The sequence below is a fragment of the Cotesia glomerata genome, linkage group LG5 (genome assembly GCF_020080835.1).
Source record: "Cotesia glomerata isolate CgM1 linkage group LG5, MPM_Cglom_v2.3, whole genome shotgun sequence".
Classification (NCBI taxonomy): Eukaryota; Metazoa; Arthropoda; class Insecta; order Hymenoptera; family Braconidae; genus Cotesia; species Cotesia glomerata.
In genome coordinates, this window is record NC_058162.1 from 1,779,478 (window position 1) to 1,795,005 (window position 15,528).

Below are 15,528 nucleotides of genomic sequence, written 5' to 3' on the forward strand. Positions count from 1 at the left end.
CTCATTAGTATTTTATTTAAATTTGCGTTATTATCAGGCCTAATATTAAAAATTTAACTAGAGTAACTGCGTGTGAATAAACTGTATGTAAAGCAATAGATAAATATGAGAATGGATAAGTAATTGGGTGCTTCTATTAATTTAATTAATTTAAAGAGAAAAAAAAATGCTTCGAAAAGGCGACAAAGATTAGAATTTTGTCAAATATGTAAGTTAGAATTTAAAGAACCATTATATACTTCATTTTAGATTTAGAATCGTTATTATGAAAATAAAAAATAAAAAACACAGTAAATTTTAGACAACTTGATCATATCTGTTCAGACTTATTAAATACAGCCCCATAATTTGATAACTAAAATACTAAGAACTGTTGTTCTATATTGGTAATGTATGTTAATAGAACAAAAAATAAGTATAAATAAAATTATCATTAGATAAAACCAAAAATGTCAGTTTAAATATCTCTTTACTTGTGTTTAATTTTATATTTCACTAAAACGATGATTTATTTATTAATGACGCAAAACAATGCAATAGAGCTAAATAAATAGAGCCATTTACATTGTTGAAAAAAATAATTTTAACGACCATTTACACGTCGTGTAATCTGATAAGTCGTATGTTCTAAGTGAACAATAATAAATATATTTCAATATTTAATTTATGTTGTCTTAATTTATTTTACCTCTTTTATTATTTTTAATAAATCTATTTAAATAAAAATTATAAACTAGCAACCTTGCAGTCGCTATGTGACTGCCGTGATTTGTGAACAATAAATAAATAAAATTTTGATTTATTAAATAATGACTTTTGTTAAATTGCACTCTGCTTTCTTAAATATTGAAGTTTTTAAAGATATAAGCTCATCCCGATGTTGCAATCATCAAGAGCTTTCATTTGAGTACCCACATGTATTTTCATATATTTTTCATATATACATATATATAATATATATAAATATATGAAAAATTGATGTGGGTACTCAAATGAAAGGTCTCGATGAGTGTAACATCGAGATGAGCTTATATCTTTAAAAATGTCAATATTTCACAAGACACAAGGTCAGTTTCTTAATTATGTTAAATTGCACTGTACTTTCTTACCAATTGACATTTTTGAAGATATAAGCTCATCCCGATGTTATACACATCAAGAGCTTTCATTTGAGTACCCACTTGCATTTTTGATATATTTTTCATATATAAATATATATATATATATATATATATATATATATATATATATATATATATATATTATATAAATATATGAAAAATTGATGTGGGTACTCAAATGAAAGATCTCGATGAGTATAACATCGGGATGAGCTTATATCTTTAAAAATGTCAATATTTGACAAGACACAAGATCATTTCTTAATTATATTAAATTGGACTGTACTTTCTTTAATATTGTCATTTTTAAAAATATAAGCTCATCCCGATGTTACCCTCATCAAGACCTTTCATTTGAGTACCCACATGCATTTTCATATATTTTTCATATATATAATATATATAAATATATGAAATATATGAAAAATTGATGTGGGTACTCAAATGAAAGGTCTCGATGAGTATAAAATCGGGATGAGCTTATATCTTTAAAAATGTCAATATTTTATAAGATACAAGGTAATTTTTTAGTTATGTTAAATCGCACTGTACTTTCTTAAAAATTGACATTTTTAACGATATAAGCTCATCTCGATGTAACATTTATCAAGAATTTTCATTTGAGTACCCACATGCATTTTTTATATATTTTTCATATATACATATATATAATATATGAAATATATGAAAAATTGATGTGGGTACTCAAATGAAAGGTCTCGATGCGTATAAAATCGGGATGAGCTTATATCTTTAAAGATGTCAATAGTTCACGAGATACAAAGTCATTTTTTAATTATGTATCTAGAAATAGAGTATTTTCGAATGCAGCCTAAACAATTACAATAAAATTTTGCTTATTCTTTTAATAATATAGATTTTATTATTAAATAAATTTTAAGAAAAAAATAATTATTTTCTCAAGGATCCGCCGTCCACTCCGGCCAGCTCTTGATCTGCTCGTATAATTTAGCTCCAGGGCTTGCTGTACTGGTCACCTGATTTGCTCCTATTATTTTAACATTAGGTCTCAACATACCCTCATGTTTGCCGCAAGAAATCAACTTAACCGCTGATTGTATCATCTTTTCACTTGCATTTACCGCTGAAATAATTTTTTTAAATATTTTATTTATACACCGTAAGTAAGAAGAGTCATTATTGTAATTTTTAACAAACTTTGATAAGATCCGATAAAAGCTATTCCTATAGCCTTTTTGTTCCATTTGTACGTATGAGCTCCTTCTTTACTCCAACCAACTCCTTCATATACATTTCCATCTCCTCCAATGAAAAATCTATTTAATATCAATTGACATTTTTTTAAATAAAATAAATAGTTTTTTAATAATGATTTTGGAATCATGAAAAAAAAACAATTACGAAAATCCTATATCAGCCCATAACAATTCATCCATGTGATAATCCTGTATATTCTTCACACGACTCGAACAAGACTCTCGAGTTAGACATTGTGGAGTTACGGTATGATGAATTACAATGTAAGCAATAGGATTAATAATAAAATTAGAACTCTTCGCTTCTCTGGCTTGCCACTGCGATCTTGAAATAATATTTGGGCATTTATCATCTCCTTTACCTTAAATTTTAAACGATTTATATTTACACTGAATAATAATAATAATAATAATATTATTATTATTATTATTATTATTATTAATCATGTAACTGAAATTAGCAAACATCTGACAATACTTAGAATTTTTATAACATATAAATTATTGTAAAAATAATTTGCACTTAGAATTTTTCAAAAATGTCTTGCTAAGTTTTAATTATAATTTAATCCCTATAAAAATTTTAAAAATTAATAAACAAGTAAAACTCATAATAATAATAAAATAATTATTACAAAAAAAAAAAAATTTTTAAAAACCTATTTATAATTTTTTAAAATTTCTACATGTGGAATTTTTTTGCTAAATTTTATATACTATAGTACTACAGTACATTATTAATTTGCTAATTTTTTTAAAGTATAGTTATACATACTGAATTTAATGATTAACAAGAATAAATATAAAGAAATTATTCTATAAAATATAAAACTTGAAGTATTCATCTTCCTTTAAACCACAAAAAATTTAACAATTAGTTTTTAAAGAAAAAAAGTTTTTAATTATGTGCTCCAGAAAATAATTTTATATTACACTTTACTTACATAGTAATGATATATAAAAATTAATTACACGCTTATATTACTGTAACTGGTATAAAAATTTATTAAATCCATCATACATAATGATTTGTTTATTTGACCTTAAGATAATTTAATTTCTTGCATAATTATGTATTTACTGATGATAAATTTTTAAGAGAAGATAGTTTTTATAAATTTTACAATCTTTTCATTTTTTTCAACATCTGACAACTTTTTTATTAATACTTAACAATTTAGTTATTAAAAACTTATTTATGTACTTTTCAAAAAAAAATATATTTTTTTATTTTTAACTTCCCGCTAAGAAAATCGGGAAGTTATTGTTTTCACCCCGTTTTACGAAAATCGAGTTTTCTATTAGAATTTTTTATTAGATACTTGATATAATGAATCAACAAATGAATCAACAAAATTACAGGTTAAAGATTAGAGCTATATAGGTAAGTAAACATATTTATTATTTATATTAAAAGTTCGGGTTTGAAGTTTAAATATAATTAGTTCAATTACCCCCAAGCGGGGATGAATCGAACCATTTGACGCGTTTGCATAAATTAATTATTTAAGAATCAATGTTGTTTATTGACTAATTTATGGATCGATAAATAGAGAAGACATAATAAATTACCATTCCAAGAAAAAAAAAAATTAGACAAACGGTTGACCCTGAAGGCCATCCCTGCAACTTCCCGCCACTTACATACCTAGGCGCTTAAAATTGCACTAATAATTGCTCTTCGAGCTCAAAAAAAACAACTTATGTCTTATTTTGAGCTCTCCAAGCTCAAAGAGATAGTCTTTCTATACTTTTGACATAGAATTTAATTTCACATAACTTTACACTAATAGATTTGTTTATAGTTAAAAAGATTTGTTAATATTTAGCAAATCATTTATTAGAAGCCATTTGTTAGGCCTTAACAAATATTTCTTAGTATTTAAAAAGATTTATTAATACTTAATAAATGAATATCAGATTTATTAAATACAAACAAATCATTTTGAATACTAAGAAATATTTATTTAACATTAAAAAATGGTCTCTAATAAATGATTTGTTAGCTATTAACAAATATTATTTAATACAAATAAATCCTTCTATCAGTGCAGTCAATTCGTTCAAGAGATATCATAAACGAAAGAAAACCGAAAAGTGTTTTCTGCACATACTTCACATAATTTCACATAATTTCACATAATTTCACATAATCTCAGCCAGTTCGTTTAAGAGATATCATGAACGAAAGAAAACCGAAAAGTGTATTCTGCACATAACTTCACATAATTTCACATAATTTCATATAATTTCAATCAATTCGTTCAAGTGTTTTTTCCACATAACTTCACATAACTTTACATAATTTTGCATAAGTTCACATAACATTTCTTTTCGGATCGTTTTTGATGAGATAGTATAATTTTTAGATTTTTGAGCTCGAAGAAGCATAGAAAAGCTACCTCTCCAAGCTCGGAGAGCTCAAAATAATACATAAATCGATCCAAAAAAAATTAGGAAAACGGTTGACCCTGAAGGCCATCCCTGCAACTTCCCGCTAATTTCATACTTAGGCGCTTAAAATTGCACCAATGACGTTTTTGAGCTTTTCGAGCTCAAAAATACAATTTATGGGTTATTTTGAGCTCTCCGAGCTCAAAGAGATTGCTTAATAAATATTTGTATTATTTTTAATAGTTTTTAAATTTATTAATTACTATTGATTTTATATATTTCTTAATATATAAAGATTATAATCTATAAAATTTTTAATTCAAAGTAGGGGAGAAGGGGGTCAATTGAACCCAAAAATTTTCATCAATTTTTTATTATTCGAATTAAAACTAAATAATATTTTTAACTTCCCGCTACGAAAATCGAAGATTTTCAAAAATCGGGAAGTTATTGTTTTCACCCCGTTTTGCAAAAATCGAGTTTTCATCAGATCTCGACGTTTGAAGGTCACAGGAAGCTTCCCTGACTATCCCCGCGAGGTTGTCACGGCGTCTGTATGTATGTGTGTGTGTGTGTGTGTGTGTGTGTGTGTTTTTTTTTTTTTTTTTTTTTTTATAAAGAGGTACGAAAAAAGATCTTCAAAAGACACCGGTATCGTTAACTCTGCCGCCCATCTTCCGGCAGATATCGATAGTCGGTAGTGTGGAGATTTTTACCCACTAAAAAAAACATTCCTCTTCCCCTCTCCCCTAGATGGTACGGGGAGGACTGGATTGGAACCGCGTTAGCATTACTTCAATCCAGTCGTGCTGCGTCTCACGACGCCTACTCCTGGCTACTGGTCCCTTTCTGCGATTTTGTCTTTCAGGAGGTGCTGTGCATAAACTGCAACAGCTGACCAGTTTTCCTCTTGTTTGATCATATAGGTCACCAGGCTTGAGGGGGAGAGCCTGGTGCCTATGATCTCTTCAGTGTTTCTTCTGTAGTCCTTCCATCGAGCACACTCGAAGAATGTGTGTTCGGAGTCGTCGATTTTATCCGGTGTGTGTGTGTGTGTGTGTGTGTGTGAAAGTATGTGAACCGCTTATAACTTTTGAACGGCTTTACCGATTTCATCGCGGTTGGTGCCATTCGAAAGGGCTTGACCAAACTTAGATTTTGAAAACTATTTGGACCGATTCAGATCAATAGATTTTGAGAAATCTTCAAAAAACTGAAAAAAAAATTTTTTTTAAATGTGGTTTCTTCGGAATAACTCTTAAACGGCTTGATGGTTCAATTCTAAAAATTAATCAGCTCTTAACCTCAAAAAACCACGTCGATCGCCACCAGTCCGGTCAAAATCGGTTGATTCATTCGAGAGATATCGTGAACGAAAGAAAACCGAAAAAAGTGTTTTTTCGGAATAACTCCAAAATTCCTAGCGCGATCAATTCAAAATTTAAGATTCTTTGTGAGGCTTGAAAAACTGCGTCGAATGCTTCTAACCGCGTAAAAATCGGTTTATTCATTCAAAAGTTATTGTCGTTTAAAAATTTAAAAAATAGTGTCTTATCAAATCTCTATCAGACTTTTGAGCTCGAAGAGCTTTAAAGGATAGGAAAGCAATCTCTTTGAGCTCGGAGAGCTCAAAATAACCCATAAATTGTATTTTTGAGCTCGAAGAGCTCAAAAACGTCATTGGTGCAATTTTAAGCGCCTAAGTATGAAATTAGCGGGAAGTTGCAGGGATGGCCTTCAGGGTCAACCGTTTTCCTAATTTTTTTTGGATCGATTTATGTATTATTTTGAGCTCTCCGAGCTTGGAGAGATAGCTTTTCTATGTTTCTTCGAGCTCAAAAGTCTAAAAATTATACTATCTCATCAAAAACGATCCGAAAAGAAATGTTATGTGAACATATGCAAAATTATGTAAAGTTATGTGAAGTTATGTGGAAAAAACACTTGAACAAATTGATTGAAATTATGTGAAATTATGTGAAATTATGTGAAGTTATGTGCAGAATACACTTTTCGGTTTTCTTTCGTTCATGATATTTCTTAAACGAACTGGCTGAAATTATGTGAAATTATGTGCAGGAAACACTTTTCGGTTTTCTTTCGTTCATGATTTCTCTTGAACGAATCGACTGAAATTATGTGAAATTATGTGAAGTTATGTGCAGAAAACACTTTTCGGTTTTCTTTCGTTTATGATATCTCTTGAACGAATTGACTGCACTGATAGAAGGATTTATTTGTATTAAATAATATTTGTTAATAGCTAAAAAATCATTTATTAGAGACCATTTTTTAATGTTAAATAAATATTTCTTAGTATTCAAAATGATTTGTTTGTATTCAATAAATCTGATATTCATTTATTAAGTATTAATAAATCTTTTTAAATACTAAGAAATATTTGTTAAGGCCTAACAAATGGCTTCTAATAAATGATTTGTTAAATATTAACAAATCTTTTTAACTATAAACAAATCTATTAGTGTGAAGTTATGTGAAATTAAATTCTATGTCAAAAGTATAAAAAGACTATCTCTTTGAGCTTGGAGAGCTCGAAATAAGACATAAGTTGTTTTTTTTGAGCTCGAAGAGCAATTATTAGTGCAATTTTAAGCGCCTAGGTATGTAAGTGGCGGGAAGTTGCAGGGATGGCCTTCAGGGTCAACCGTTTGTCTAATTTTTTTTTTTCTTGGAATGGTAATTTATTATGTCTTCTCTAATTATCGATCCATAAAGTAGTCAATAAACATCATTGATTCTTAAATGATTAATTTATGCAAACGCGTCAAATGGTTCGATTCATCCCCGCTTGGGGGTAATTGAACTAATTATATTTAAACTTCAAACCCGAACTTTTAATATAAATAATAAATATGTTTACTTACCTATATAGCTCTAATCTTTAACCTGTAATTTTGTTGATTCATTTGTTGATTCATTATATCAAGTATCTAATAAAAAATTCAACCAACGCGGGATTTTACACATATACACTGTAGATACTTCAATAAAGCGCTCCGTGCACACCTTGAACCTTAAATTCAACCAATAGCTAGATTACATGCTCATCCGGCATGTTTTGATGGCGGCAATTTAAAAATTTCAGGCACTTTTAGTGCTTGGCTTTATTATGGCATTTATCATTTAAAAATTTAAATTATCTGCGTCATCGGGATCTGCGTTAAAGATTTTCTGTGTAATCGGTTATCTGAGTAATAAGTAATCTGTGTAATAGAAAATCTGTTTAATCACAATCTGCGTAATCGGGATATGTGTCAAAGGGATCTGGGTAATAGTGCCATCTGTGTAATCGGAATCTGGGTAAAAGAGGCCGTCCCGGTTTCACATATACATTTCATCTCAATTTTATTATGGGACTCTCGAACCATTAGAAACATCCCCTAGAGCTGTATTCATAGTTCGGGCTTTAGTGTAAGTGCACCTTAAGCATAAGCTTAAGGCAGCGTTTAGAATCATATACGGCTTTCTTAAGATATACTTCAAAATTTGATCTTAGCTAATCTATTTTCCCAGAATGATCGCTCTGATCACATATTTTAGGCAATTTCAGGGTGTCACTGAGATCTTCTATTAACTAAATCTTACATTTCACGTCTATCTTTTTTATTATTCTATTCGACATTCGACATGATGGCAGCATTTTACATTTCTGTGGCTGCGTATAACTCTCTATTCGAATTATTTGCGCACCTTCACTGCATAGCTAGCATAGCCAACATAAAATTTTGAACCGCCGCCATATTGTTAGCAAAGTGTCCCCGTCCCCTCTTAACATCAATAAACCACGTCGATCACCACCAGTCCGGTCAAAATCGGTTAATTCCTTCGTGAGTTATCGTTGACGAAAGAAAACTGAAAAAAGTGTTTTTTCGGAATTACTCCGAAATTTTCCATTCTATCAATTTAAACTTAAAGATTCTTGATGGAGCATAAAAAACTGCGTCGAATGCCACCAACCGCGCGAAAATTGGTTCATTCATTCAAAAGTTATTGCGATTTGAAATTTCAAAAAATAGTGTTTTACTTAACTTCTATCAAACTTTTGAGCTCGATGAGCTCAACAGCATACAAAATCTATTTTTTTGAGCTCGGAGAGCTCAAAATAACACACAAATTGTATTTATGAGCTCGAAGAGCTCAAAAACGTCATAAAAGCAATTTCAAGCGTTTAGGTTTAGAATTGGCGGGAAGTTGCAGGGATGACCTTCAGTGTCAACCGTTTTTCTAATTTTTTATTATTAGTTTATTGCATTAAAAACTTACAAATATGTTTTTGGCAAGGGGGTACACAGTTTAATGTTGCATTGGGAATATTATATAAATAAAATAAAATAAATTTTCATGTAGGAAAATAAATATAAAAATACACATATATATATTTTATTTTTTATTATTAATCAAATATTTATTCGAAAAATGCGAAATACAATATCCGTTTCAAATCCTAATTGATCTTGAACTCTACATACATAATCCGTCATTTCACCTAGTGTCAACCTAAATTTCGGATCATCCGACTCTCTATAACATCCACTCTCTAAATCTTTCACAGTCATTTTGTTCAAAATTATATTTAACTTTTGATACTATTATTTCATATATTTCATTGTTCCCAAGCGTGGCCGCTAATTTATTTATTACAATTTAATTTAAGTATTTTTTAGTTTCACAAAAAAATTCTTCAACTTCGGTTACAATTATTGTCACAACTAAAAAATTTGAATATTCGTATTTTATTTCGGATTATATCTGAGTAGTTGAACTCGTACTAGTATGACTGTTCTTCAGTACTGGCCGGAATGATTTACAGTAATTTAAAATCCAATGACGGCGAATACGATTTGAAATAATGGTTAAGTATTAGAAATTGTTTGGGTATTATAAATAAAAAGCCTGAATAAAATTTTTTAAGTCATGATAATTCAAATATTCAACTATTATTATTACCAATTCATATGGCAAAGAGATAGCTTTACGGAGATTTTTTACTCTTTTTAATGCTTCTAACTGCTCAAGTCTTCTTAAAAATTGTTCTATTCTATTCGAAATTTGTTTTCGGAAAAAAAAATTATCAGCAGTATAAAAAGCTTCAATAGAATAAGGACGAACATCAGGGTTATCAAAAGATTCCATAAAAAAAGAAGCAAGATTAGTAGAAATCGGGAAGGCTTTTTCGAACGCGTCTATTAAGGATTTATTTTTCACTATCAAACGTAATTGTTTATCATCAAAGCATGACATTATAAAGTCATAACACGTTATACTTTTATCATCATAATTAAGCACTTTTGTTTTTAACTCTCCTTGAATAATATTTTGTTCGTAGGTGTGTGCTAGCTTCCTGAAATTTATGTTTTCAGCAATTAACATGTCCATCAATATTTTTTCACCTTCAGGAACGAATAAACCAAACGTACGTCTATAAATAAGGTCTTTCATAACTAAGTAGATACTTCTTCTTTTTGTACCAATAATGAATTGTATCTGTGAAATTTCAAGTGGATATAATATGTAATGCAAAGGCGTTGCTTTTGAAGTATTGTCATGATAAGCCAACAATTTATTCAGTGTATGTGGAAAATGCTTGCGAGCCGCAATATTGAGTAATAAAGTATTTGGATCATCATTTATGCTTGCGTTAACATCAGCACCGGCATCAAGTAATTCGTGAACCAATTCAGCAGTACTTAAATCATCGTCTTTTTCCAACAATTTGTAGTAATTCTTAGATAATCTATCAAATAGATCACTTCTTAAATTTTTTCGAAGTAATATATAGTGGATAGCAGAATAACCATCACTGTCACGGGCGTTTATCCATTCATAATCATGTACTTCTTTTACAAGCGAAGATACGATTGTTTCATTCTGATTCTCAATGGCATACATCAACAGTGTTTTATTTTTCAGACTCTTAACTTTCAAATTTGCTTTGCCTTTGATTAATGATATCACAAACCAATCATTATTACGATATAGGATCGAAAAAGTTAATAAATTCATCTTATTCCCAAAATCGTTGAGCCACCAGTCACTTTTAATGTATGTTGTAAAAAGTTTTTCTTCTATTTCAGCATCAACGTTGGCACCAGCTCCTAACAAAATATCTATAAATTTATCAGGCAGCTCAGGTTCGAATAAACACGCAAAGTGAATAGGTTGAGCTCCATCGTCAGCAACAGCATTTACATTTGCATGATAGTCTTCAACTAATAATTTTATAAAGTCCTCATCTCCATCCATACAAGCTATATGCAATGCTGTGTATCCAGCAAAAGGTCCAGTCGTTTCTACAGGTTCATTGTTAATTATTTTATCTTCAAAAAATGAGCTATTACATCCGATTTGATGATTTGAAATAGCTTGACGGACTGCTAAACGATATTTATCAATTGCAGCATCCATATTATGTTTATCTGCGTCCAAACCCTTCATAATTCTCGTTTTCTCTAAGGGAATTCTAAAATCCATTCTTTACAATTACGATTTTTTTTAATTATTGTAATAATTAAAGAGTGAGAGTTGTTATTCACTATAGTGACCACTAAAAATTGCTTTATTCAATCCTGAATTATAAATTTTTGATTTTTCAATTTTTTACACTATTTTTTGGTATATTTAATCTTATGTCACTTCGGAGTCCGATTTATCAATGAAATCACTAAAAAATAACCAGAATACGGTTAGATTTTACTGAAGAGTTTTTTCAGTGTAGAAATTTCTTAGTTCTGAGGGTTATTTGAAGATGATTACAATGATTTCAACAATTTATTAATATTAAGTCTTTTCGACAAAAATTCAAGAACTATCCAACAATTCAATTTTTATATTTTTACTCGATAATTTTCGAATGGAAAAATGTTGCACTAAACAATTTATAGAAAATATCGTGAATTATAACACGTGGATAGAATGTAACTAACACTATGCACTGTTATACTTCCGTCGAGTGGATGTTATTTTTATTTATTGAAAACTTTACTTAAGGTAAAAGCTCCAGTAAATATATGATCACTCCATGTATTTGTATACCTATATTTGTGAATATAGATATACAAATACATGGAGTGATCATCTATTGGGGCTTTTACCTTACTGTAGTTCTTTCGCCCGTGAGAATTAAAATACTCGGTTTCAGCGCGGGAAAGGAATCATTTTAAATAAAAGAATTCTATTTAGACGTTATTTAATTTTGATCAAAATTATTCAGTTGGTTTCAATTTATTATTCAAGTTGACAAAATATTAAAAAGCTGCAAAATATAAAATTGAGGTTTACAATGACGTGATCTTAGCAATCTAAGCTCTCGGTGAGAAGCAGTGAGAAGTGTCGTTACATAGTTTTTCCGAAGAGCTTTAAACTCCGTTCTTCTCCAACCATAACTTCCATACATACATCCACTCTAAGGAATACATAAGCACACACCTTTTCTACTACATATAAATGATCCTTATATACTAACATGTATTTTCTCTATATCTACATATATTTATTTCAGCCTATCGGCCTGAAAGTTGGACTTCACTAATATACACTTTTAGCAATACAGTATAGCAAATCTATTTATAATAAAAATTAATTTATAATTAACTTGAAATTAAATTACAATAAAAATTATAATAAACTATAACATGAAAATATATATATTATATTATTTATAATATGTTGGATTAATGTTTGAGTTTGACTAATTAATAACTTGAATTAAATATTATTTCTATTATTTTACAATCGGATTTTCTAATAAAATTATAAGTCCGTTTAATTATTATCATGTATAAAAGAATAGACATTATCGTTTAATTATAAATTAAATAATGATTTAATAGTAAATTAATTAAATAATAATTATTAATTATTTTAACTTAATTTTGCTTAACTACAATATTATATAAAGTTAGATTTTAACAGTAAATCTTATTTAACAATCTTATTTTTGTTTAGTTACATATGGTTTTGTATTATTCTTTGTTACTTTAGAACAAGGGTCTAGACAAAATTTCACACGTGTCTTTTACGACTTTTCCTCATAGGGTTTTAAGTTCCATGTGGCGAGAAATATTCCTTGAATTATTCAAGTACTTTTTATGGGTTCTGAGAATTCGGTTACAATGTCCTTTTGTACCGAAATATGTTTTTTTATTTTATTTTCTTTTCTTTTGTAAATAAAACAGAGTTAACTAAAAGATGTTTATTACAACTGGTAAGAAAGAGTAAAAGCATTAAATAAATGATTTGAATATTTACTTCGAATATAAAATTTAACTAATTTTAATCATTTAATATTTACTAATTTGAATATTTCATTTGAATTCGCGCTCTCATAATAGATAGCGCTCTAATAACAGGTAGCATCACCTGCTGGATGCACTAGGTGCATCACAGCACAGATCTGCAATAATCTTTAAGATGAAAATTAGAATATACAGTACAACTTACTTATAAGTTATATTTCTTTCTCTCTTCTACGAACATGAAATATTTCAAACATAGATATAACAGCTGTGAGAGTGAGTAAGGTAAAAGTTTCTATTATGAGACGATGTCCCCATTTATGATACACTACATAAAAATACTATTTTATGAAAACAAACACACCGCTAGCATACCAAAAATATAATAAATATTTCAATTCACATATTTCAAAAGCAATTTTCGACTTTTGCTCTTAATTAATTCCATACTGTTTTTAAAAAATATTTATTAAAGTGCGAGGTTTGTTATCTGTGCTCAAAGCCACGACCGAGAATAGTAAAACGGTAACGGCTACCTAGTTTCTTATATTAGTTTAATTTCATTGTCTCTTCTACTTTTATGTTAAATTGTATATCAATTGAAAGCTGATGAGTCATAGACTTTATTTCTATACATATTTATGCATTTTTTTTATTACAATATTTTAAATCTGAGTGCCCCGGTTTATGAGACACTTTACTAGGTGTACCATGTAACACGGACATGTGTATTTCGGCTTGTCCCGATTAAGTGAGAAGTGTACATTTATAAGATTTTATATTGTTAATATGTTATATTAATTATAAAAATAGTGCAATTATATGTCATAAAATATTGGCTGTTATTAAAACCTCAAATATTTTTCTAAAAGTAAATATTTTTAGTCAAATAGCTTCAGATTATGAACCTAACCTCAAACCATAACCTTGAATAACTTTGTCAACAAGTTTTTCTGTTTTTTTAATTAAATGTTTTGGATAAATTTATAATATTTTGTTGTATATTGACTCTAAAAGTATATTATTTATTTCAGACTAAGTAAAAAGTAATTTATAATAAAAAGCTGAGATAATGAGGCATAAACAAAATCCTAAAGAGACAAAGACTCAATCATCAAATTCAACCAAAAAAAAGTGTTGTGTTCCAATGTGAATAATAAACTGAAGAAAAAAAAGTTAAAAAGCTTAAGTAATTATGATTCGTCAAATATAGAAAAAGCTTTAAAAGCAATAGAAGACACAGAGCTGTCCTTGAGAAAAGCAGCTGCTGTTTATGGAGTACCGATTGCTACCTTTGTTAGATGAAAAAGTATTAGTCCTGAGAAGGCAAAAATTAGAACTGAGCCAGCGACAGTATTATCTTTAAAAGAAGAGGATGTTATTGTTCAGTTGTTATTCTACAGAGCAGCAATAGGGTCACCTGTGACGAAAACTGACTTATTAAAGATGTATTACAATTTTTTATTATCTTAGACAAAATCATTCTAATGTAATAAACTGTGAATAAAATAATTTAACTAATGATGGACAACTTTTTACGGTTATATATGAATCTAGTCAAGTTAGTCTTCAAGAATCATTAACTGATAGCAATAATGTAATACGGTGCCCTTCTAAAGACTTTAGTGAACACAGCCTAATTGATCAAACTATCTCTACTGATGATACAAACTTAGATATGTCTGTACAGCTCAGATAGATTACAACAGAGCTCACAAATATTCATCCTACAAATCCTATAAACAACAAAATTTATCAATTAGGTATGTAAATGTCAACCTTACATTTATGTTCGATAAATTTAATTTGATGTCACTGTTTTTTAGAATTTATGGAAGAAAATTTGGATCCTACGCCTGCAATGATTGACGAACATCGTTTTATTCATAAGTTTTCATCAATAACTGTTGATAACGGTAACGTAAAATAATTAGTTATGAACTAGTTTTTAAAATTATGATTAGAATTACGAAAAGTTCATATTTTTAGATAAATCTCCCGAAAAACCTCTGAAAGAAATATTCAATTTGCCGTTGGATTATTTACTGAAGAAAAAAATAATAAAAATTGAAAAAACAGGCAAGTCAAAGTTACCATCTGTGGGGATCTCTGATTAATGGTACAAACAATTAAAAACAGAAAAAGAAAAGTTAAAAAACATGAAAGAAGAAAAACTTAAAAATAAAAAATATTACAAGAAGAAAAGAAAAAGTTAATTGCTCAAGTCGAAGAATTACAAAAAAAAAATCAAGAAAAAAAATAGATTTAATTCAATAATTTTCGTTAATTAATTATTTAACTGATAAAAATTTAATTATGAGTTGATTAAAAATTAAACTTTTTTATATTTCTATAATTACTTATGTCGAGAGCAATTAGGTAGTAAATTTATATATTTATGGCTTAATCCTCTTTTCTATTTTATTATTCCTAGTCTATTGCGCTGAATTTTCATGGAGTAAAAATACATTTTAACAATAACCTTTTTTACTAATAACTAAAGGTCTAGAGCTAGGTTGT

The 15,528-nt window shown here is 28.7% G+C and overlaps 2 protein-coding genes and 1 long non-coding RNA gene across 4 annotated transcripts; 1 reads left to right on the top strand and 2 right to left on the bottom strand.

Moving 5' to 3' along the window:
* Positions 1-1,981: 1,981 nt before the first annotated feature.
* Positions 1,982-3,293, bottom strand: LOC123264762 (peptidoglycan-recognition protein 2-like). The gene is made up of 4 exons (XM_044728213.1): positions 3,135-3,293; positions 2,505-2,721; positions 2,301-2,419; positions 1,982-2,226 (listed from the first exon to the last, which is right to left on the bottom strand). The coding sequence occupies exons 1-4, from the start codon at positions 3,202-3,204 to the stop codon at positions 2,042-2,044; spliced, it is 591 nt and encodes a 196-aa protein (XP_044584148.1). The 5' UTR covers positions 3,205-3,293; the 3' UTR covers positions 1,982-2,041.
* A 6,213-nt stretch (positions 3,294-9,506) lies between these two features.
* LOC123265608 lies at positions 9,507-11,989 on the bottom strand. The gene is made up of 2 exons (XM_044729401.1): positions 11,866-11,989; positions 9,507-11,755 (listed from the first exon to the last, which is right to left on the bottom strand). The coding sequence occupies exon 2, from the start codon at positions 11,243-11,245 to the stop codon at positions 9,653-9,655; it is 1,593 nt and encodes a 530-aa protein (XP_044585336.1). The 5' UTR covers positions 11,246-11,755; positions 11,866-11,989; the 3' UTR covers positions 9,507-9,652.
* A 1,143-nt stretch (positions 11,990-13,132) lies between these two features.
* On the top strand, positions 13,133-15,146 carry LOC123264764. Of its 2 annotated transcripts, none has more exons than XR_006509421.1 (4): positions 13,133-13,879; positions 14,043-14,771; positions 14,835-14,924; positions 14,998-15,146. It is a non-coding gene; the product is annotated as an uncharacterized LOC123264764 (long non-coding RNA). The 2 variants fall into 2 exon arrangements; XR_006509422.1 differs by having other exon boundaries at positions 13,133-13,293.
* The last annotated feature ends 382 nt before the right edge of the window (positions 15,147-15,528 follow it).

Coding starts and splice junctions, on each gene's coding strand:
- LOC123265608 (XM_044729401.1), bottom strand. CDS start 11,245: ATGGATTTTAGAATTCCCTTAGAGAAAACGAGAATTATGAAGGGTTTG.
- LOC123264762 (XM_044728213.1), bottom strand. CDS start 3,204: ATGAATACTTCAAGTTTTATATTTTATAGAATAATTTCTTTATATTTA. Junction 2,420..2,504: donor TGGGCTGATATAGGATTTTC/GTAATTGTTTTT, acceptor GATATTAAATAG/ATTTTTCATTGGAGGAGATG. Junction 2,227..2,300: donor TTTTATCGGATCTTATCAAA/GTTTGTTAAAAA, acceptor AAATTATTTCAG/CGGTAAATGCAAGTGAAAAG.